Source organism: Canis lupus, chromosome 12, assembly GCF_048164855.1.
Source record: "Canis lupus baileyi chromosome 12, mCanLup2.hap1, whole genome shotgun sequence".
In the NCBI taxonomy this organism is placed as follows: domain Eukaryota; kingdom Metazoa; phylum Chordata; class Mammalia; order Carnivora; family Canidae; genus Canis; species Canis lupus.
The window spans coordinates 44,380,990-44,403,206 of NC_132849.1; the positions used below are offsets into that span (position 1 = coordinate 44,380,990).

The following is a 22,217-nucleotide window of genomic DNA, read 5'->3' on the forward strand; positions in this document are numbered from 1 at the left end:
TTATGAGAGACACACAGAGAGAGGCAGAGACACAGGCAGAGGGCGAAGGAGGCTCCCTACCGGGAGCCCAATGTGGGACTCCATCCCAGGACCCTGGGATCACAGTCTGAGCTGAAGGCCGACCCTCAACCACTGAGTCACCCAGGTGCCCCCAAAGTGTGGTTTTAGACGTGCTCCACTGACATACCCCAGAGCCCACAGGTAGAAAGGCAGCTAGGTATGGGGGGATCTGGAGTCAGAGGAGAAATCTGGGCTAGAGATACAAATGTGAGCACTGTTTATGCAGGAGTGGTATGCAGAGTCCTGGGAAGGGACGAGACCAACCAGGGAATGAAAGGAGGAGGAGGACAGCAAGAAGTCCAACGTCAAGTTGTTGCGGGGAGGTGGCACAGGCAGTAAAGGACACTAGACTGGAACCGCAGTGTGTGACAAGGGGATAGAATGTTTCTAGCAGGAAGTGGCCCCCTGTGTCAAATGCTTCTCAGAGCAAGAAGAGGACATGGACAGGTCTATTGGATTTAGCAACATTAAAGTAGCTAGTGACCTTGACAAGAGTACTTCGAGTGCACTAGAAGGAGGGGAAGTAGTTGTGGGGAGCCAGACTAGATTCACCCAGGCTCCAGGGAAGCCTGGGAAGAGGGGAAACACACACGTGTGGTCTTAAGTCTGGCTGTTTAAAAAAAGGTAGCTATGAAGGGCACTAGAGAAATGGGGAGTATGAGAGACAGAGATGTGGGGACAAGAAGCACCCCTGCTCTTTGTCTCTGGATCAGAAAGAGCGGAGCACATTTGTGGAATGACAATGTAAAGAGCACGAACTGAATTCCAAGCGCAAGTGGAGAGGACAACAGAAAGCCCAGTGAAGGTGAGAGAAAAATAGGACCAAGAGCCCATGTAGGAGGAGTGAGTGGCTTTTGATAGGAAGGGAAGACCAGGGGTCTCTGCTGTGAGAAAATAAGGAGAATCCAGTCTGGGGGCTTCCTTAAGTGAAACAAGCACATGACAAGGTCATTATCAACTGAGAGTGAGTTGGGAAGCTGGAGTTGTAGGAATTTGAAGAAAAAGGTATGAATAGTCAATGGGGAGAATGGAAAAGCAAGACTGCCAGACAAGCACAGGAGGACTGCCAGGAAGTGCCGAGTGTCCATCTGAGATAAAACCTTTAATTTAACCAGGAATAGAAGGATGCTTCTACATTGAAGAGTAACAGCAATGGCGTACTTAACAATATTCATGTTAAAATTAGAAACAGGGGGGCAGCCACGGTGGCGCAGCGGTTTGGCACTGCCTGCAGCACAGGGTGTGATCCTGGAGACCCGGGATCGAGTCCCGCATTGGGCTCCTTGCATGGAGCCTGCTTCTCCCTCTGCCTGTGTCTCTGCCTCTGTGTGTGTGTCTCTCATGAGTAAATAAAAAAAAAAATCTAAAAAAAAAAAAAAAAATTAGAAACAGGGGTGGAGGGCAGCCCCTGTGGCGCAGCGGTTTAGCGCCGCCTGCAGCCTGGAGTGTGATCCTGGAGACCTAGATCGAGTCCCACGTCGGGCTCCCTGCATGGAGCCTGCTTCTCCCTCTGCCTGTGTCTCTGCTTCTCTCTCTCTCTCTCTGTGTCTCTATGAATAAATAAATAAAATCTTTAAAAAAAATTAAAAAAAAAAAAAAAGAAACAGGGGTTGAGGTCGCCTGGGTGGCTCAGTTGGTTAAGTGTGGGACTCCTGATCTCAGTTCAGGTCTTGATCTCAGGACTGAGAGTTCAAGCTTGACGTTGGGCTCCACACTAGGCATGGAGTTCACAATTAAAAAAGAAAGAAAAGAAATGGGCCAAGGGTGGCCAAACCACTTCTCTTATTTCAATACTAATCTCAGAGCTTCACTAATCCAACACACTAAGAAATAAAATATAGAAAAGTGAAAAAGATTCGAAAGTCCTTATTTGCAGACAATAGCCTATTTAACCATTTCAGTTGAAGCAATTGAACAATAAGTTAACAAGAGAATTCAGCAAGCTAGCTGGCTGGATGCAAAGGTTCTTAATCTTTAGGGAAGAAAATAACCCATAATACGCTTTTTTCCCACCCTGCTCATAACTACATTGCAGGAGACAAGTAAAGCAGTTGTTGCCAGAACAATTCTTGCTTGAGTGGGCCTCCCATCCACCAGACCACAGAGCGCAGAAACCGAAGACCACAAACTAGTCTTCTTTCCGGATCCATAAATAACCTCAGGAAGGGAACAAGGTGAGAGCGCTCTACTTGGGCCCAACACCACCACTCACTGAAGAAACATACACACACCCCAACACCTGGAAAGGCAACTTCTGAAAGTAGAACTGTTTGAAATTGTCACAAAAAGCTGCCAATAATTCTGCAGTTAAAAAAAAAAAAAAAAAAAAGAAAGCACAAACACTTAAAAAAAAAAAAATCCTGTCTGCTGGAGCAAGCTGTGTGACCTTAAGTTACTTGGTCTGCCTGCGCATCAGTTTTCTCATCTGAAAAATGGGCACAATGTAAAGTTGAGCTAAATCACCCAAGCAGCGGAACGCAATGCCTGGTAGGGGTTAGTACTCGATAAACGCTACTAGTAGTAAGACTTAGTATTAGGTGCCAGGCCGCCTGGGCCGTCCTTTCTGCTCCTCTAATTGCTTTCCCGGGTCCCTTGCGGGGCCTGGAACTTGGGCCGGGCCGAGCAGGTGCTGTAGGCGGCCCGGCTTTGCCCGCCAGCAGGGGAGCGCCGGCCGGAAGTCGGCAGATTCGGACCCGGGGTCCGCGCGCGAGCTCGGTCTTCTGGTCCGTGGAATGGGCACCTGGATGCGGCCGTGCCCACCTCACGGCCAGGGAGGCCAGGGAGGCCAGGGAGGCCAGGGAGCGGGGGGGCCGGCTGCGGCCGGTTACCTAAGGAGGGGCCCCGCCGGGGGGCGCTGGGGGCCGGGCTCGCGGGGCGCCTCTTCGGGACTTCGGGCTTGCGGCGCGGGCCCATGGCGGGCGCCGGGCGTGGTGGCCCTGCGGCTCCTTCTCGGCCTTTGGGGTCCGGGGACCGAGGCTGGCGTCCTGCGGGAGCCCAGGACCAGGAGACTGCTCCGCCGGCCCCGGCGCCGCCTCGGTTCCAAGGACCCGCTCTGTCGATTACACTCGCGGCGTTTTTTAAAACCCGAATTCGGCAACTCTCAGTGGCTGCTTCTGGAACGACCCTGGCGCAGAGCGACTGCGCGGGGGACCAATGGGAGCACAGGCCGGAGGCCCGGCGCGCGCGGCGATTGGAGGAGAGAACGGGGACGTCGCGGACGGCGGTATGAACCAGCCAATGGGAACTTGGAGAAGTGAAAGGAGGCGGGAGCTTGCGGCCGTGCTGTTTCGAGGGCTCGGACGGTCGCCCTCGGTGCCTCGTGGTTGACAAAAGGAAGCACTGTCCTGAAGACGTCGGTGCGCTTGCAGAGCGCGTTCCTCAAGACAAATCACTGTTCGGACATTTTATGTTTTGTCCTATCAGCCCTGACGTGGCTTTTAAAGAGGAGGAGACAGACTTACAGAGAATGTGGCCCTTCCAGGGACACCCCACGAATACGGCTCAGAAGCCAGTCTGACTGCATGAACGTTATCCATGACTAGGGTCGTGGCACGGCCAGGATCTGACGCTGTCGTCTGGGATCACACTCCCCAGCAGTGCAGTAGGAGCCCTGTAGGGAAACCACCCCTTCCCTTCCTGTTGGAGGTCACACACATTCCGGTCAAATGTACATCTGTGTAGTTAGAATAAAGATTTATTTTCTGCACTTGGTTCTCTTGCGTTTTCTAAATGTTCTCCAGTTAACGTGTATTGTAGTCAAGGAAGATGTCATTACAAAATCAGTGATTTCATGGAACCCTTCCTCACTGGTGCAACCAGAGTGGAAAACAGTATGTTGATCAGCCAAATACATTAAATGTAGAATTACCACACGACCCAGCAATTCTGCTTCTGGGTATACAAAGAACTAGAAGCAGGGACTTGAACCTATTTGTATTTGTACGCTAATGCTCACAGTGATGTTATTCACAACTGAGCCCCAAATGAATAAATAAAATGTGGTGTATACCAGGAATGAAATATTATTCAGCCTATTATTCAGAAAGTTAATTCTGACATGTTACAACAAGGAAAAACCTTGAAGGCATTGAGGTAGGCAACATACAAGACACAAAAGGAGAACTACTGTAGGATCCCACTTACATTAGGTGCATAGCCAAATTCACAGAAAGTACGACGGTGGTTGTCAGGGGCTCAGGGGAAAGGGTTAGTGTTGCATGTTGAATGGCTATAGAGTTTGGGAAGATAAAAAAGTTCTGGGAATGGATGGTGGGACAACAATGTGAATGTATTTAATGCCACCGGACACTTAATAATGGTCAAGATGGTTTTCTGTTGTATTTTACAACTTTTAAAAAGAGGGAAAAAAGAATGAAGGAAGAAGGAAAGAAAAGGGAAGCAGCTGTATGGGGGGATACTCCATGGGTCCACTGTGATGAGGGGTGGGGTGAGAAGTCCGGTACTCTACTGTCTACAAATAGAGTTCTCACGCCTTAACAGTCTAAAAGGCACAGCACCATATGGGTGCCTGCCCACCTCTCTGACCTTGTCTCTGGCCACCTTTAGCACAGCATGCTTATTGCCAGGCATACCGGTCTAGTTACCTGCAGTTCTCGAATACATCACTTACATGTTTCTGTGCTTCTTACAAGCTGTTCCTTTTTCCTGGAATACCCCTACTATCCCATCCTGCCAGCCTGGGAGACTCCTGCCCATTCTCTACCAACCAGCTCCAGTGGCGCTCTCAGAGTTCTAGTTCTAGAGTTCCCTGTAAGGCCTCCTTTGTATCTCATACAAAGGGCCTCTTATGCACATCACGCTGTGCTGGAATTTTCTTTACACATTTGTCTCCTGTTTTTCTTTCATGGATTCACAGCCCTTGGAGCACATCCGTTCTCAATACAGTTGGCTAAATTCTGGGATTGTAATCCTTTACCAAAGATTTTTTGACAAGTGTTCTTGATGAAGATGGGTGATTTATAAACTTTTACAACTAGGGGAAATCCCCTGCTGACCTTAAGGTTGGAAAGCACGTAGTCAACAAAAAGGCCAAAGGGGCTCTTGGCCAAGGTGAATATGAAAGAATGAGGTTAACCTGTAAGCCGGTCAGGGAGGTGTACATATTTAGTAATGCTCAGAACTTCTCCTTTTTATAGGTAGCTTAGGCCTTGAGAGATAAAATGACTTGTCCAAGGTCACCCAAAGTAGAAGTGGGGCTGAGAACACAGCTCTCTGACTTCCGATTCTACCTTTTCTATACCAGGTGGCCCTTTGCTCCACTTCTGACCTCATCAGGAGTCAGAGCTCTGACCTCTTCGAGTGCGGTTTGTTAAACCAGCAGAGACCTTTGGACAAAGTGAAGGCAGATGGAATTACCTGGTAAGGTCCTAAATTTCTGCCTTGTGGGCAGATTTCTGGTGGAGGAGTCCCAGGGCTACCCCGGGTTCTGGATGGCAGTCCTACAGGAAGCCCCTGCCCCAAGACCACTCTGCAAGGGACAGGGACTGAGCAATCCACTCTGATGCACGTGCTTTAAATTATAGTCTTTGAACTGATGTTTACAGAAGCTCACAATCAGTTGGTTCTGATTTTACAGAGGTTCAGAACCTCCCCACCAAACTTCCACAATTCAGAACCCTCTTACTCCACTGAAAACATCCTCCACAACCTTCCAGCCTCAGCGAGAGTGGGGGTGCTTACTTTCTCATCCACATGACCAGCAAGGCCTCTCGGACCCACCCTCCAAAGCATCCCTCAAATGACAGGAGAGCGAACACACCTCTAGGGGCTGGGAAGGCACCTCCTGTCAGCACAAAGTATTTTTGAGGCATCTAGTTTTGTCTTAAAATAGATGTGAATTTTACATTCTCCTCAATTATGGTATAGTTTTTCTTTCCATGATGGTGTATTTTAATAAAACATTTCCTTCCCTCTGAGTAAAACTGATGCTCTGTGCTGTGCCTCTGCTGGGACTTCCACGCCCTTGGCAGACCGCCCTGGTGGCCAGTGCAGTCTTCCACAACACTCCTGTGTGTTGGCATTTACAGGCACCTTCAATTTATTATCTTATGTAATTTTCAAGCTCACCCTGCAAGATGGAGGCTGGCTTTCCCATTTTAGAGATGTGAAGACCCAAAGCTCCAGAGGTAAAATGATTTGCCTGATTTGGTGGCAGGCCTGATATATTTAACCCTTGTGCAACTTCCCTCTCATTTAAGGGGGGGGGGGGGAGGAAAGGCCACGCTCCCAATTTCCCTTTTGTCTTAATGACATTTTAAGGCCCCAGTTTTTTTGGACAAGGCAGCTATAGTCCCCACCACGCTTACCCTCCATTTCCCTCTTCTGTGGCACACACTGTGGCCCACAGAAGCTCAGGGGCCCCTGAGACGCAGAGCTGGAGGCATGGAGAGGCCCTCTTCTCCCAACAAACTGTAATAACCTGCTGATTCCCACACAGCCTAAGGGCTTTGCGTGTCAAAGATCCCTTCCCCCAGAATCTATTTTAAGGAAGGCATTTGGTGTTTTGTTTTATGATTGAGCTGCCCAGAAAAATGGACTGAGGCTCCAGAAACTGCCACGGAGTGAGGAACTCCGTAAGGAAGGACTGCTTCACTCCCTGGGGCCCCCCAATGCCAGTCCCCTCTCTTCAGGGTGGGGAGGACAACAGCACATGAAGCTTTTATTCCGGCCTTGGGAAATGTACCCCAAAGACCCCAGGGAGACCTGTACGGTGGGTGGGGCTGGAGGTCTGGAATCAGGCAAACCTAGCTTGAAATCCTGGTTCTGTGAGGAAGTCAGTTAACACCTCTGGGCCATGGCTTCCTCATCTACACCCACCTGTGCAGGTTGTTACACCAGAGGATTAGTGTTAAGCATTTAGCTCATGTCTAGGAGACCAGAATTCCTCTAAATGGTGGAGTCCTGGCAAATTCATTACCCCGGAGGGATATCTATGGAGTCAGGTTGCTGGGAGTACGGCTGAAGTCCAGATATGCTCCGGATCCCAGCCTGCAGCAGATCACGAGGCTGCTCGGCCAGAGTCCACTGCAGAGGTGCACTCTCGTAAAACCACTTACATCTCTGGGCCTCAGTCTTTTCATCTTTAAAATGGAAGGTGAAGAGTTCATCAAAGCTGCTCTGAAGAGCTGCTTGGAATTCCCCGTCATCTGTCCCAGGCAGGGAGGCCTTCAGAGTGTGGCAGCCAGGACACCAATGGGGAGGAGGCACAGAGGGTAGAGGAGCCTTTGCAAAGAATGGGCTCCTCCTTTCCCACAGGATGGGCCCAGCAGAGGCTGGGAGGCACCGAAGCCACAACATCTGCATCTTCTGCTTTCTAGACAAGGACTCCAAGGCCCAGGGCCACTAGGTAAGGGGCTGGGGGACATCTGCTGAGTTTGTGCACAATCCAGCTAAGACTTAGGTCTCCAAGACAGGGTTGGCGAATAACTTGTAGTTTTAGAAAACATGGCGCTTAGGTCTGGTTTGAATTTGCTCACTGACCTCTCTTCTCTGGAGAACCAAAGTTAGCTTATGTTTTAGGAGGAAACCTTACAGTTGTTAGTTCCTGCAATTCCACTTCATGATTTAGTGCTAGTGCTGCAGGAGGGGCTTTGGGGGTTGAGGGGAGCCTGGCAAGGGTCGGTCACTGTGCTCAGGCCTGTGGGAGTTGCAGGGGGTGGTAACAAAGGAGGACCCGGGTGTCTGGTCCTGTGGCAGCAGCTGCCCTGGGAGGGGAAAGGGGCGTTGGGGAGGGGTGGGGTGAGGCCTTTGGGAACAGGACACGGGAGGCTCACCAGCCTATGTGGCCTCGGCCTCAGGGTGGACAAGGTGCATCCAGGTAGCAGCGGAGAACCCACGAGAGGCTCAACTAGCATCATTGATGGGAGTCCGGGAGCCACCGAGCAGTCTCTCGTGCTCACCCTCTTCTGCCGGGGGCCGGCCCCTGGCCAGGCGGGTGAGCAGTGGGCGGTGCAGCCCATTGTAGAGGGCGGTGCCTGTCAGCAGGATGAGGAAGCCCAGGATCTGCAGAGGGTGGAAGGCCTCCCAGCCCAGCGCCAGGCTCAGCGCCCAAATGACAATGGTACGCAGGCTGTCCAGTACCATGCGGGTCGTGGCGCTCAGTTCCTTGGTGACGCTGATGCCCGCGAAGTTGAAGAAGGCGATGCTGCTGATGTTGCCCAGCAGCGCCAGGGCGATGAGCGGTTGTCGGCCCACCTGGCAGAAGGCGTCCAGCGCGTCCTCCAGCGTCCCTCGGGGGCTTCCACTGAAGGAGCCGGCAGGGATATAGTACATGGGCACCAGCAGCAGGGAGAGGATCACGAAGCCAAAGAGGCCTGTGGGAGTGGAAGAAGCATGCTGCACCTTCTGTTCGGCCCCCAAGCCCCCACCCCCCCACCGGCAGCTCAGCCTGCCCAGCAGGGGCTCCACTGATCTCCCTCCCAGCCAGCGCCCCCGTCCTGGGGCACCTCACGCCAGCTCCTCCCTGTTGGGCTCTGGAGCTACCTGTTCATCTGGAACTCACCGTGGCCTACTGAGGGGGCTCCAGCTGCCCTGCTCCACTATAATCATATTTTATAATCGGAGCAAGGATAAAAACTACATTTTATATAATGACCTGTATATGTATGCACAGGCACATACACACATGCACACTTTCACAATACAGTGGCTATCTTTACAATGTTCTCTGGCACTTTTAAATTCCATTGTATTCATTTACAAAAGAATGGCAGCTGTGATGGCGACGCTGCTCTCACAAGCGTGGAGAAACATGGTTTTCTAATCCAGGGTCGCTGGTCTGTGACCAGGAGTGGACTAGAATGTAAATCAATGCACTGCTTCATTAAGAAAGTCTTGCTAGGGAAAAAAAGAGTGGATGCAAACAATGTGCTTGATGACATAGTGGATCGAGATGATTAACGCTGTGCCAGAAGCCCGTGGCGCGCACACGGCTCCCTGATTGATCCACAGGCCATGCTTGGCTAGTGCTGCTCTAATCTGCCTGCTGGTTTCATATTTTTAAATGGGTAGTTAAAGGTTTGGTAGTTACCTTAAAGGCTTGGGTAGTTACCTTCCTGCTCACAAACTTGTGGTGGTTCCTCCCTGTCTGTCATTGACAATCTAAATCCGTTTGACATTCAAGGTTCTCCATAAGACCCTGACCTATTCAATTCCTGATCATTGTCCCAACGTCAAATCTGTAAGTCACCCAACTACTCCTTACTGGTTTCGATACTCATGGCCAGCTCCCCACATCCGTTCCTTCCTTCCCACTCTTGTTGCAGCTCGAACATACCTTCCCTCTCCTGAAGACCCTCAGACGTGCTTGGCAAGTGAAGCAACCCTTGAGCATAAGTGGTCTGAGCTCAAACGCACCATCTGGTCCTTCCTTGCTGGCCAACTCCTCTAGAGTGGGGTGCTCATTCCCTTCATCCTCTACCTCATCCCCCCCAGCTCCTGGGTCAGAGTCTCTGTCAGCACACAGGTGAAGGGATGAGCCCCTCCCCCTCTCCCTATGGGTGAGGGCACCTTGCCCTGCATTCTTACTTGTGCATCTCCTCCACATGCTAGCATTGTGTGGGTGCCCTCGCAGCAGTACCTTGCTCCCCAGCCCCTGTGCTCACATACCCTCAGTGCCAACTGCCCGCAGTGGGTGAACATTATGCCTGTAGACGAACTTCTCCTCGAGCACCATCTGGATGGAGACAATGATCTGGGCCATGATGATCAGCAGGTCCCCTGGGGGGAAATGAGAACCATGGTGAGATTGGGCCGCATGGGGTGGGGGTGGGGGGAAGGGATGGAGCACGGCCACAGAGCTGTTGGCAGGGTGGTGGGCTCCATGCTGGAGTAGATGGCTCCTACAGGGACATGGTCACCCTGAGCCCCTGACTTTTGTAGGGCACCACATGGTTCACGAGACAGTCATGACAGCCCCATGCCTGGTCTCCTGGCTCCTGGGGGGTGGGGCAGGCCAGCAGAGCAAGCACTATTACCACCCTGGGCCAAGCCTCCAGAAGATCCAGGGGCCCACCTGGGCCTGTGACTGGAACAACAGGGTTATAAGCATGTCTTCTGAGGTGCACAAGACTTTGCGATAGACATTTCTGGTTTAGTCCATCCTCAGGACCAGAGAGATCCTGTCATTATAGAACAGGCTGCCAGGCTTCCTTTCTGGGACAGTGGGGATGATGCCAAGCTGGGTACATAGTAGACACTCAACAGATACTCATTCCCTCCCTCTCCCAGATCCAGGAGTATGTGTACCCAGCAGTATGTGTGTGTTTCTTATGGCACAAACGTCCCTCCTCTGACCTCCCGCTCCTTAACTATCCCTTTCTCATGGTGTGTGTGCCTTTCTGTGCTCTATCTGGCACCTCGAGAGCAGATGTATGCCCAAGTCCACTGGTCCCCCTTACTCCCTCACCCAGGGCCTGGCATAGAGAAGAGCTTGCAGAAGTCTGCTGACTGTGCTGGGTTCCCTGACTGACTGAGGACAGGAGAGGACGGGCAGCCCCTGCGTCCCCAGCCCTCATCGCACCTGTGATCACTTCGCTGAGTTTGTGCTGATCATCATGCTTGCTCAGAAGGTCGGCCAGGCCCACAACCACCAGCCCTGCGATGGTGGCAAGGATGCCCAGCCACTGGCTCAGTGCCAGCCTCCGCCCCAGGAAGGCCACTGAGAACAGGCCTGTGAATATGATCACTGCTCCCCGCAGCATCTGGAAGCTGGAGGCACTCGTCATGTTCAGGGCTAGGAGAGAAGAGACACACGATGTTAGCTGCTGAGGGCCAAGGCTATCTATTCACTGAGGTGACCTCATGGCTGAAGACCAGCCTTGCACATAGTATGTGCTCAGTAAATCTTGTGTGTGTGTGTACACGTGTACGTCTGGGAGGGGGGCAGGGGTGAGGTGAGCCAGGGGAGGGGTGAGGTGCGCCGGGGCAGGGGTGGCTGTTTCATTAGTGCCCCTGTGGGGCCCTTCTCAGCGTGGCCTGGCTACTTACCCACATACATGATGCTGGTCCCCGTCATGTCGCACAGGGCAGGGGGCAGGAAAAGAAGGGGATTGAAGGGCTGCTGGGGATCCATGCTGGCGTCTGGGTGCCTTGCCGCTCGGCACCGAAGCAGGTAGAAGGCAGCCAGGCAGGAGAACTCTCCCAGGAACATGCCCACCGCCTGCAGGGACAGAACCCTAGAAGTTTACAGCTGGTAGGAGAATCACCTTTGATGAAATCTTAACACAGCCTTTCTTCAGAGGGAAGCTTACCTGTAACTTGACACATAAACCAGACAAAAGCAGAGCTGCTGTGTGTGGAAGACCAGAGACTACCTCCTAGGTAAGGCCTAAACACCAGAAACATGTGGACAGAAACACTATAAAACCGCATAAAGCCTGGTCTGAAAACCAACGATCTAGGCTAATCTGTGGTCAAGTTCCAGATGGAGAAACGGAGGTCCAGAGAGGCTCAAGAACTGACTTCAGGTCACAGAGCAAGTGGCTGGGAGGGCAGGGGCTGAAATATAGGCCTCTGCTTCCCAGTCTGGCAAGAAATTGCCTTCCATTTACCTTGTCTGCCCTATCCCAGTGGAGTCTGGGCTTCCCATGTTTGCAGAGCAGGTTTTGTTACTGGGGTTGATGTTTTCATCATCCCCAGGGCTGGCCTTACAGCGTCAGGGCGTGGCTGCCCACCGGGACTGCCATAGCCCTCCCAGAGAGGGCTGTGCCCTCTGCCCTCTTCCGTGGGCTCTCACACCCTGGTCTCTGTTCTGGTAAGGGAGGGAGGGAAGTGGACAGTTCTTCCCGGTTCTTCCTGAGAGCTGGGAAAGGCTCTGCCCCAGGTCAGGAAGCAGCAGGGTCTGGAGGGGGACACCTGACCCTGGGGGCAGCAGGAGGTGGGGGTGGGATAGGGCAGATACCTGGAGGAAGGGATGCTGGAAGCTGTGCTCCTTGCTTCCTCCACAGCCCTGCGCCACGAAGTTGTCTGCCCACCTGCAGTGGAGAGAGAAGTCAAACCTTTGGCAGTGTGCAAGCTCTGCAGCCCCGGACCCTGTGTCTGAGGACATTGCTCCTCTCAATGCCAAGAGGCCACACTTAAGGGACTTGGACAAGTGTGAGACTCCCTTGCCAAGGGGCCCATTTCTGCAGCACAAAGCCTTCATCTGGGATTGAGGACAGAAAGTGGGGACCTAGATGCCTTTAGCAGAAACGTAGCATTTCTTCACATTGTGACTGTGGCCCCATAGGACCTGTGACTTTGCCACACACACAAGCCACTGCTACTGTTATCAGCGCAGACACCAGGAAGTGGCATTTACACTCGTCGCCTCTACAAAATTACAGTAATTAGACCTGCTGCTAATAATTTTTTTGTGTTAAGAAGCATATACACATGCGTTACGGCATCACAAATTGGCTTTTTCAGTGTTTTGATAACTTTATTTTGACATAAGTGGCTTTTTCTGTAATCTGATCCCTTAATCACACATTTAAAAACAATATTCTAGGTTTTTACCAGACCGTCAAATGGACCCATAGCACAAAAAATATCAGAAGTCTGTGGTTTACAAGGGCCTTTGGGCCCTTGGGAAATGACTGGCTGACAAAGATCACCCGGTCACCTTCATAGAACCTGAAAGGTTTGGAGGGTCTTTCTAGCACTGACTGTAAAGCAGGTGGCAAGTCCATGGCACTAGTGGAGTGGCCTCCCCGCCAGCACCCTGGCAGATGGCATAACAGAATGGGATGCTTCCCCAGCAACCTGACACAAGCCCAGAATTCTTCATGGCATAGTGCCCTGGGCAGCTACCACCAATCCTCCTGCACTGTCTGCCACCCATGAACTAAAAGCTCCTGCTCCCCAAATTTCATGTTTGCTGGGCTTTGTTGGGTTCCTGGGGTCTGGTCTAATCTCTTTTATTTAAAAGTCCTTTATTTATTTTTTTAAAAATATTTTATTTATTTATTCAAGAGAGACACAGGCAGAGGGAGAAGTAGGCTCCATGCAGGGAGCCCAACGTCCTGGGTCCCCAGGATCATACCCTGGGCCGAAGGTGGTGCCAAACCACTGAGCCACCTGGGCCACCCCTAAAAGTCCTTTAGAGGGGCACCTGGGTGGCTCAGTGGTTGAGTATCTGCCTTTGGCTCAGGTCCTGATCCTGGGGTCCCGGGATCGAGTCCTGCATCGGGCTCCTCAGAGGGAGCCTGCTTGTTCTGCCTTTCTCTGTGTCTCTCATGAATAAATATGTAAGATTTTAAAGAAAAAAAAAAGTCCTTTAGATATTTGGAGATTCCCCCCCCCCCTTTTTTTTTAAAGATTTTATTTATTCATGTTGTGTTGAGTCAAGGCAGACCCAGGGCAGTATCTTGTGGGCCTTGGGGCCCTTCCTTCTGCAGCACCCCATGCATAGGTGGTAGCTGTGTCTAAAATACAAGACTCAGGACTTCTTTTTATTTTTTAACTTATTCATGGAGAGAGAGAGAGAGAGAGAGAGAGAGAGAGAGAGTCAGGGGCAGAGACACAGGCAGAGGGAGAAGCAGGCTCCATGCAGGGAGCCTGACATGGGACTCGATCCTGGGTCTCCAGGATCACACCCTGGGCTGCAGGCGGCGCTAAACTGCTGCGCCACCAGGGCTGCCCAGGACTTCTTTTTCTTAAATGACTTTCCTTGCAAAGTCTGTCAAGAGCAGCCACATGGTAGTACCCAGCCCTACTCTGTTGGCTCATTTCTGCAACAAGCCTGAGGTTTCAAAAGGCAAGTGGAAGCCTTTTATTTCCTGTGCCCTGCACAGTGATGCAAGCCTGGGACACTGGTTGGGGCCTACGTTTGACAAAGATCCTGGCCAGCCCTGGCTTCTCCGTGGCCTGAGTTTGGGGAGGGGAACAGGGAGCTCTCTGCCACAGCCCGGGCATGGGCATAACGCCTGGACACTGGCAGCAGGAAGGGCAGGCTGAATGGCGAGAGAATTCCTCATCAGCCATGGGGAGGGGGTGGGGGGAGACCACTTCTACTCATTGATCTGAACATACCCCGGGGCCAGTGAACAAAACAGGTCTATGGCAAATTTAGTTCACAGTGAGTGAGCTCACAGCCGGAGACCTCACCCACCCCAAAGATGCCAAGAAGGGCAGTTAGGAGGGCTTGTGGTTCTAGAGAATGGTGAGAATCAAAGGAGAGTTGAAGGGTGGGGAGGTCTCATGGGTCAGGGGACCAGGCTGTAACCAGTCCCAGTACCAATGGGGCAAAGAAAGCCCGCCCTACAGAAACCACCTGCTCTCTGGGGTCTCATTTCTGTCCAATCTGCTGCAAGTTCTGGCTCTTGGATCCCCAGGCTGGACAGGGATGCAGGTGAGGGCCACAGACCAGTGGTATCTGCTCTCCAACTCAGGCTTGCTTTTGCAGAAAGAACACTTTGGGAGGGCCTGGGTGAGGCAACTGAGTGTAACAGAGGAGCATCAAGGAAGAGTAAAGAGGTCATGCCTTACCAGAGTGCAGAGCCAACTGCCCCAGAGCAAGTCAGAGATGGAAATTCCGGGAGCTGGAGCCAGGGCTCTTCCAGGAGGAAAGAGGGAGGGCCTGCCAAGCCCATTAAGGTCAACTAGAAGCTTAGGGCGAGGGCATGTGTGGAAGCCCCTTCCTCATCATGGCACTATAGCCAGAGTACATGGCAGGCTCCAGTAGACGCCCAGATCTAATGGTCGAGCCGTCTCCTGGAACTTCCCCTGGGCTACTCCCCACACAGCTTACAGTAACGATAACTCACATCGGATCACCGTGTGTGTTCTAGAGTCATTATCACTTGAGAGGGTGGAAGCCCAGCATCCAGCAATTTCTCTATCTCTGGATCGCCAGCTCCTGGCATACCGAAGCTCAAACATTTTTTTGATAATAATAAGTATAATAATAATAATAATTATTATATAATTATATATATAATATATATTATATATATATATAATATTATAATAATAATAATAATAATAAGTGGGATTTCCAGACTCCACCTTGCATATAGGCAAGTACTAGAGTTCAGACAATGTCTGCATGAAGCAAGGTGCCACCTGCTGGTGGGACCAGCTGGGCTTGTCCCCAGGAGTGGGCCCCACGTGCAGAGCTGGCCCTAAGGCTGATTGATGCTGCACTCCCTCTCCTGCCGCTAGGGCCTTCTCTGCTTTCACCAAGGTGTGGGTATGCCTCAACAAGTTGGGGCTGGCTGTGTTCCCAGCCTGGGAAATGGAGTCTTTTTGTATCTGGATACCTGGGGCAGGCTTGCAGTCCAAAGGATTGGGTGTCAGCAGGCCCAGCCTTCCTTTAGGCAGGGAGGAGTTAAGGCCTGCAGAGATTTGGGGCTGGAGTCAGGCTAAGAATACTGGTCTTGAAATAGGCTTCAGCTCATTGCATAGGCACAAATAGACCCCAGATAGCATGGAACAAGAGCCAAAATCCAGCCTCAGTTGACTGGTTGATGACAGGCTCCTAAGGTGGGACAGCTGTTTGCAAAAATACTTCACTACATGTTTTTATAAACGCACACTTCACTGCATACTGACTTCATGCCAGGCCTGTGCTGGGCACTTCATGTTCTTCATTTTACATATGGGGACTTGATGGCTTGGGGCAGAGGAGGGGAGAGGATGGGGTTCAGATTCCTATAGTTAACAACGGGCATGTCTAGGGCCCAATCCATCTGCTCAAATTTACATTCAGAAAAGGCAGCAGGATACAAGGAAAGCTCATGACTTTTACGTCTCACAGGTTGGACAAGTTAATAGTTTTATCTATAAAATGAGGATAATAATGCCAACACTGATGAACCATCAAAAGTAATAAATAATATAAGATACAGAAGAGCTGGTGCATGGCAGGTAGTCAGTGAAAGTCTTTTCCTCCCCCTTCTCCCTCCTTCCCCTCTATGAAGCAGGAGTCTCTCCCCTTGTTTTGGGTCAATATGGCCTAGCTCTGCTCCAGCCTGAAAGCTTCTGGGAGTGCATCCATGCTATGGGCTGAAGCAGAGGTGGCTGGAGGGCCACAGAGCCACAGAATGCTGACACAGAAGAAACTCAACCATCATCTCAGAAAGCTCCTTATTTGACAGACAAAAAGCCAAAGGACACAGGGCTCATCTGGTGCCGAGAAGGGCTAGTCCCCAGGGGTCTCTACGTCCAGTTCCATGCCCCTTCTTCAACACCTGAATTTCTCCCATCACTTTCTTATTCCAAATTCTTCCCATTCCCTTGGCTGCGTTGGAGAGGGGCCAGGTCTGCAGATGGGCCTTCCCTTCTTTCTAGATACTGTTTTCTAAAGAAAAGCCATGGTCTTATGGGCAGAAGGAGGCCTGTGGGGACCCATGAGGGTCAGGCCGATGCTACATCAAGAGATGCTTTCTGCTGGCAGAGACCAGTTTATGACTTTTTTATTAAATTAAAAAAAATTTTTTAAGTAATCTCTGCACCTAATGCAAGGCTTGAACTCACAATCCTGAGATCAAGAGTTGCACGCTCTACTGACTGAGCCAGGAGACCAGCTTCTTCGAGAAGGGGCTTTGGCAGGCTGGGGGTGAGCTCCCCTCGCTGGGGGTAAGTCACTCTGGCCCCGCCAAACTCAAAGCTCAGCATTCGGAGTGGCACGTGCGGCCACGTGAGAGGGGAAAGGGTGTGGATGGACAGAGGAAGTGGCTGATGTGGCTGCCTCAGAGTGACAGCTGCATGTCCAGTTCCCTGCAGAATCTCTGCTACTTCCTCTGGCGCCCCAGGCTTATCAAGCCCAGTGAATCAGCTTCTTTCGCCTGCCTGGGATCTTCAGGAAGGCTGCAGGGTGGCTCCACTCTTTGGGTGTCACAGCAGTTGGTGATAAAGGATCACGAGGCCTGTCCTCAAAGTCTTACCAAGTCTTCCTCAGTAGATCCTACCTTGTGTCTGGGTAGAAGGAAGGGAAGTCACGGCCATTTTACAGATGAACCTGAGGCTTCGAGAGGCCCAGTGACTCATCTACTCCCATAGCTTCCAAGCCTTGTACTCTTTTCACTCTACATACTACCTCCTGGTTTAAGGCTTTCTGTGGCTGGTGCAGGAACCCCTGTGAAGCAATCACCCCCTGCCAGCTCATGGAACCTAAGGGTGGGGGCAGCCACCAAGGCAAAAGTTAGAGCTGACACAGGAAGGAGAGGGACAGTCCTCCTCTACTAGAGGCCCAGAGGTCCCAGGCCTCCTGCTACTTTCCTGGCAGTGTCCCCACATCAGGGGCCAGACCGTTGGAGAAGTCACCCCCTGGCCCTGCTCTGGTGGCATGGGCTTCACAGCCTGCAGCGTTTAGAAGGGCATCAGAGCCACACTTGGTGAGCATCTGCTTGACCCTGGCTCTTTATGTGCAGAACCCCAGGAGAATGGGGCTCTCAAATGGGCAGGACCCCAAACAGGCACTAGTTCAGGCAGACTGCCTGCCCTAAGCAGTGCCAGGGGGCGGGGGGGCGGGGAGAGGAAGATGTTTGATATGCAGGAGATGTATTAGAATCATAAGTAGGTCCTGGCAAGGGGTGAGAAAGCAGCCACTGAAAGGAGAAACAGCCCCTTCACTGTGAAGGGCCCTTTGCCAACTCCTAGAGCCAGGACCAAAGGGCCAGCCTGCCAGGTGGCTTTCTCCTCTGAGTATGTGATGGACCCTTGCCCCCATCCCAGCAAGGACAGGTCTGTCTCCTGCAGCCTACCTGAACCTGCTGAGCAGGCACAGTGGCCGCCTCCAGGGGAGAGCTGCCCTGTGGTCCCAGCACAGCAGGTAGCACGTGCTCACCCACTTCCTCCTCCACCAAGTTTCTTCCCTCGACCTGGGGATGGAAACACATTCCTTTTACAGGCTGGGGAACTGAAAGAGGCTACTGGAGAGGCTAAATGAGAACCTGAACGGCACCCTGACTCCAGTGGGAAAATAAGTAGGATGACAGCGGGATCTTTTGGGCCAGGACAGAGCTTTGCTGCCCAGCCCCAGAGGGAGGGCACTCTGGTGAGATCCCCAGGGAAGCGGGATTTTGGGTACTGCCAATGTAAAAGGATCGGACTAAAATGCTGAGACCTAGGTTCTGGTCCTCACTTTGACACCAGCCAGCTGGTCACAAGAAGAAACTTCTAATGGATCCTTAAGTATAAATTGTGGGGATTAGGATGGGTGACTTCTATATTTCTAACAGCTTTAAATGCCCCCCAAAATGACTAGAGGAGCCCTAGCTCATATCATATTGATGGTTAAGAGCCTGGATTCTCGAGCCAGATTACTTTGGCTCACATATAGACTCTGCCACTTAACGGCTGAGTTGAAATCAGGCAGGCAATTCCATCTCTCCATACCTCGGTTTCCTGATCGAGGACAAGGAGTTTATCTCCCTCATAGGCTGGTTATGAGAGTTCATTAAACTAACACACAAAAGGTGGCCGCAGCAGGGGCAGGCACTGGTTATGGCAGCTGCTTAGCATATGCTGTGGTCATGTCTTAGTTTGTTGGTCCCTGCCAGAAACTGCAGGTCAGGGTGTGACTTCAAATCGATAATTCCTACCAGAATGTACACAGCCGCTGTCTCATGTTTTCTCTCCAAGGGCATCCTTCTCATAGTCTGGCTGAGAGGATCCTGCTGTTGAGGATCCAATTCTGGGGCCCACCTGAGATAGGGAGGCTCCCAAGAGGCCCCACATCAGACAACCTGGCAGTGGACGGGGCCCACATGGGGATCTCCTTCCTGCTTCTCAGGTGGCCTCTGAGGACAAGGCCTCCTGGGGCCCTGGATTCCCCTGGCCTCCTCCCTGACAAAGGAGGAGATGAGTCAGCACAGCTGACCCCAGTGACAACTGACAATCTTGACTCTCCGTGGGGACAGAAGCCCTGGCCGACCTACAGCCACTTTCTAAGCACTTGACTGAGGCCTTGGCTGGTATGACAGATGGACAGACAGATGACTTGTTCTGTTGCATTCAGATCCTGAGATGGGAGCTCTTGTGTTGAATCTCCTTTATAGTTAACGGCTCAGCAAAAGCAGTGACCTTTAGGAGGCCACAGGGCTCAGGAGACCAGCTCAAGATAGCTCAAGGCAGAACCCAACTAGAGACAGGGGGCGGGGGGGGGGGGGTGTCCACCCAGAGCTCCACTTCCTGTGAAGGAGAACACTGTGGTTGTCAAGTGTGTATGTTCTGTCCCCTTCACCTTTGATTTTAAGCATCTTAAATCTTCTCTTGGTTACTTCAAACCTGAGTCCAGTCAGTGCTTCAAACCCTGCAGGTACCTTACACATGTTTGATGAATTGAACAGGATACCTCTCTCCCAGACCTCTCCTCTGGAGCATGTGATCAAACACCTTAAGGAAGAATAAGACATGACTAGTCCCCCGCTCCCCAGGGGGCCTGGAGCACAGCCCAGAGGGTGACTGTGACTCCCCCTTGCTGTGGAGCCTGGCAGGGCCCAGCGAGAAGTTAGGTCTGGCTGGGAGAGGGCCATTATCAACTCTTCTCCATATGCATCTTGGAATCGGTTCAGAGAAAGGTCAGGATCTGGGTACTGGGGGTTCTGAGATGGTAAACAGAGAGGGCAGAGCAAAAGACAAAGCACTGCCAAGCCAAGGGGCTGCCTCCTGGGTCTCCTGTACATTACACAGAGGAGACGATGCTCAACCCCTCAGCCTCATGACAGCCCGGGGTCCTCAATCCCCAAGCTCCTGGGGCCTGTCTTCATAGTCCCACAAAACACCTCACTGTCAGTGCATCAGAGTTGAGCTGCTCACCTGCCCTCCCTGTCTGGATTAATGAGGCTTCTGTTCTCCCAGGCAGAAATCCTGGAGGGGTCACTGTCTCTTGATCCTGTGGGTCAGGCCTTATAGCTTCATTCTGCACCTGGTCTCTCCCACCTGTCTGGTCCTTTCCTGCCTCACTGCCCCACCTGCTATGCAGTAGCAGCTTTGCAATAGTCTTCCCTGCACTAAACTACTCTTCAACCTGACCACCAGGTTCATCATAACCATTCTCAAAACCCTGCTCAAAAGCTCTTCTTTGATTGTGGGATAAAATCTGGCCTGGGCATTTGGTGCTGGTTACAATACACTTCGATGTGACTTGCTGTTCCCTGTCTCCACCAAAGTCCACATGTAGAAATCCCACCAAAACGTCAAGGCCCAGCTGTGACCTCTCCTCCACGAGGAGCCCATGGGGGTGGGGGTAGCCCCTTCTCTATCCACAGCCTTCCCCGCTCACCGGTTCCTCGGCCTGCATGGCTTCTATTGCAGCGTGTGCACAAGTGCGGGACTGCCCCTTCACCCACCCCTGCCCACAGCCCCTGGAGGGCCCGGGCCTCCAACGCCAGCGTTGGAAGGGGCCGGAGAGGAACTGCTCCACCCTCCGTCTAAAGATGAGGAAACTGAGGCGTGGAGACGTGAGGTGACTCGCTGGGATCAAGCACATGGCCATTAAAGCCCGGGCTCGGGTCCTCCGGCCAGGGACGCGGCCATGGTCCCGTATTTCCTCGGGCCTCGCGCCCCTTGGGGGCCCCAAGACCGCGTGAACCGACCAGAGAAACCGGGCGAGCCGGTGAAGCCGGGACAGGAGAGCCGAGGAGGGGTAGGGCGAGGAAGGTGCGCGGGGTCACCGACGCCCTCGCGGGCCGCGGCAGGTCCGGCTGAGCCCCCTCCCCTCCCGGCCGGGCCCGGACTCACTTGGCCGAGAGCGTGTTGATGGAGCCGGTGACGAGCATGAGCCCGGCCAGGAACAGCTGGTACTTGGTCCAGGCCATGGCGGCGGATGAGGGGAGCGGGAAACTGCAGGGATCCCCGCGACCTCGACCTCCCCGCTGGCTCCGGGCGGCAGCTCCCGACCCCGTCACCTGGGGGGTCTCGGGAGCGAGCGCTTCCGGGCCGGGCGTCACGTGACGCGCGCCGGCCCCGCCCCGCGCCGTGGCCCCGCCCCCCGGGAGCGCGCCGGGCACCCGAGCGGCGTCTGGGCACGGGCCGATCCCGCGCGCTGGCCCCCGCCCGGGTCTTCCCGTCTGTGAAAGCGGCTGATGGGGAGGTGCCGCGAGCGTGCATCGTGGATGTCGGAGCGTTCTGTAGACTGTCTAAAGAGATCCAGCCGGATGATGTCAGAGAGAACCACAAAGTGGAAACGTCCCCACGGAAATCTCTTTTGCCCAGGGAACCCCCGGGGAGGCCTGGAACGTGTCCCTGGATGAGCTGCTCACGTCTTCCGGAAAAGTGCAGGAATCTAGTTCCAGCTCCCCGGGAGACCATTTATAGCTGAAGAAACTAAACTGAGGGAAGCCAACTGATTTGCTTGTGATTATGCTAGTGAGTGATACAGTGGGGTTTTGCATGGAGGCTCTCCATTCTCCCCCAGATCCGTACCTATGGCACAGGCCCCTCACCGGTGCTCCTTCGTGGATTCCCGGCATGCTGCCCTGAGGCATCCATGGTAGAAAGACCTACTCTTCTTCGCTGAAGATTTATGGCTTCTAAAACCCTCGTTCTCAGCTTCCCAGCTGTCCTCTATCCTCCTCCCCAGGCCTGTAGTCTGCATCCCAGGCCCTGTCACACCACGACGTGCTGGAGTGCAAAGCCTTGGAGCAACTACTTCAGACCCAGTGGACACATTTTCCCCATTACTGCAGATCTTGTTACTACTTGAGGTGCAGATATAGGACCTGCTTGCCAACTCCTCCTTCTCACCCTAAGACTGCTTTGAACTTGTGAAAATTACCAGCGTTGAATCAGAAAAACTGAAGGGATCTGACCTGACAGAGGTCCCTTGCAGGAAGACCTGACAGAGAAGGTGCACATGTGGGATCCTGGACAAAATGTAGAAGGTTACTAGGGGAAAGGCTTGTCTTGAGGAGGGAGCGCCAGTGGGATGGCACAGAGGCATCAGCAAGCGTAGGGTGTGTCTGGAACCCACATACCTTCCAGGAACTTTTTCTTCCTTCACTGGAGCCTGCTCTCTTCAATCAGTGGGAGAGATGAGGATACAGACAAAGTTTCTTCTAAGCTTCTTGTCCTCGATAGTGTAACTAGTTTCATATGATTTAAAAGGAACCCCTGCGGTTATTAAAAAAATATTTACTGAGGAACGCCTGGGTGGCCCAGTAGTTGAGCATCTGCCTTCGGCTCAGGGTGTGGTCCTGGGGTCCCAGGATGGA

At 52.6% G+C, this 22,217-nt stretch overlaps 2 protein-coding genes and 1 long non-coding RNA gene across 8 annotated transcripts in view; 1 reads left to right on the forward strand and 2 right to left on the reverse strand.

The window, feature by feature from the left end:
- The window catches only part of CENPA (centromere protein A), a 22,361-nt gene extending 19,195 nt beyond the window's left edge, over positions 1–3,166 (reverse strand). For 2 of the 3 annotated variants that reach the window (XR_012004592.1, XM_072770753.1), the window contains exon 1: positions 2,889–3,121. Coding sequence is in view for 2 of the 3 variants with exons in the window: in XM_072770753.1 (XP_072626854.1) it covers positions 2,889–2,973 (85 nt within the window). In the remaining variant the exon portion in view is untranslated. Of the gene's footprint in view, positions 1–2,888 lie in introns of all 3 variants that reach the window. The other variant, XM_072770754.1, reaches the window with a different exon arrangement.
- The window catches only part of SLC35F6 (solute carrier family 35 member F6), a 26,675-nt gene extending 5,710 nt beyond the window's left edge, over positions 1–20,965 (reverse strand). Inside the window, exons 1-7 of one of the 3 annotated variants that reach the window (XM_072770747.1) lie at positions 20,746–20,965; positions 17,766–17,882; positions 11,981–12,053; positions 11,068–11,239; positions 10,601–10,813; positions 9,688–9,798; positions 3,737–8,393 (exon numbers count right to left, since the gene is read on the reverse strand). In XM_072770747.1, coding sequence (XP_072626848.1) covers positions 7,924–8,393; positions 9,688–9,798; positions 10,601–10,813; positions 11,068–11,239; positions 11,981–12,053; positions 17,766–17,882; positions 20,746–20,822 — 1,233 coding nt within the window. In that variant the 5' untranslated portion in view covers positions 20,823–20,965 and the 3' untranslated portion in view covers positions 3,737–7,923. Of the gene's footprint in view, positions 1–3,736; positions 8,394–9,687; positions 9,799–10,600; positions 10,814–11,067; positions 11,240–11,980; positions 12,054–17,765; positions 17,883–20,745 lie in introns of those variants that run through there. The other 2 variants (XR_012004591.1, XM_072770748.1) reach the window with 2 other exon arrangements.
- Positions 4,995–9,317, forward strand: LOC140601597 (uncharacterized). 2 transcript variants are annotated; one of them, XR_012004594.1, is made up of 5 exons: positions 4,995–5,130; positions 5,324–5,439; positions 5,657–6,206; positions 7,336–7,426; positions 7,878–9,317. It is a non-coding gene; the product is annotated as an uncharacterized lncRNA (long non-coding RNA). The 2 variants fall into 2 exon arrangements; XR_012004593.1 differs by having other exon boundaries at positions 6,143–6,206; positions 7,878–9,312.
- Positions 20,966–22,217: the final 1,252 nt, after the last annotated feature.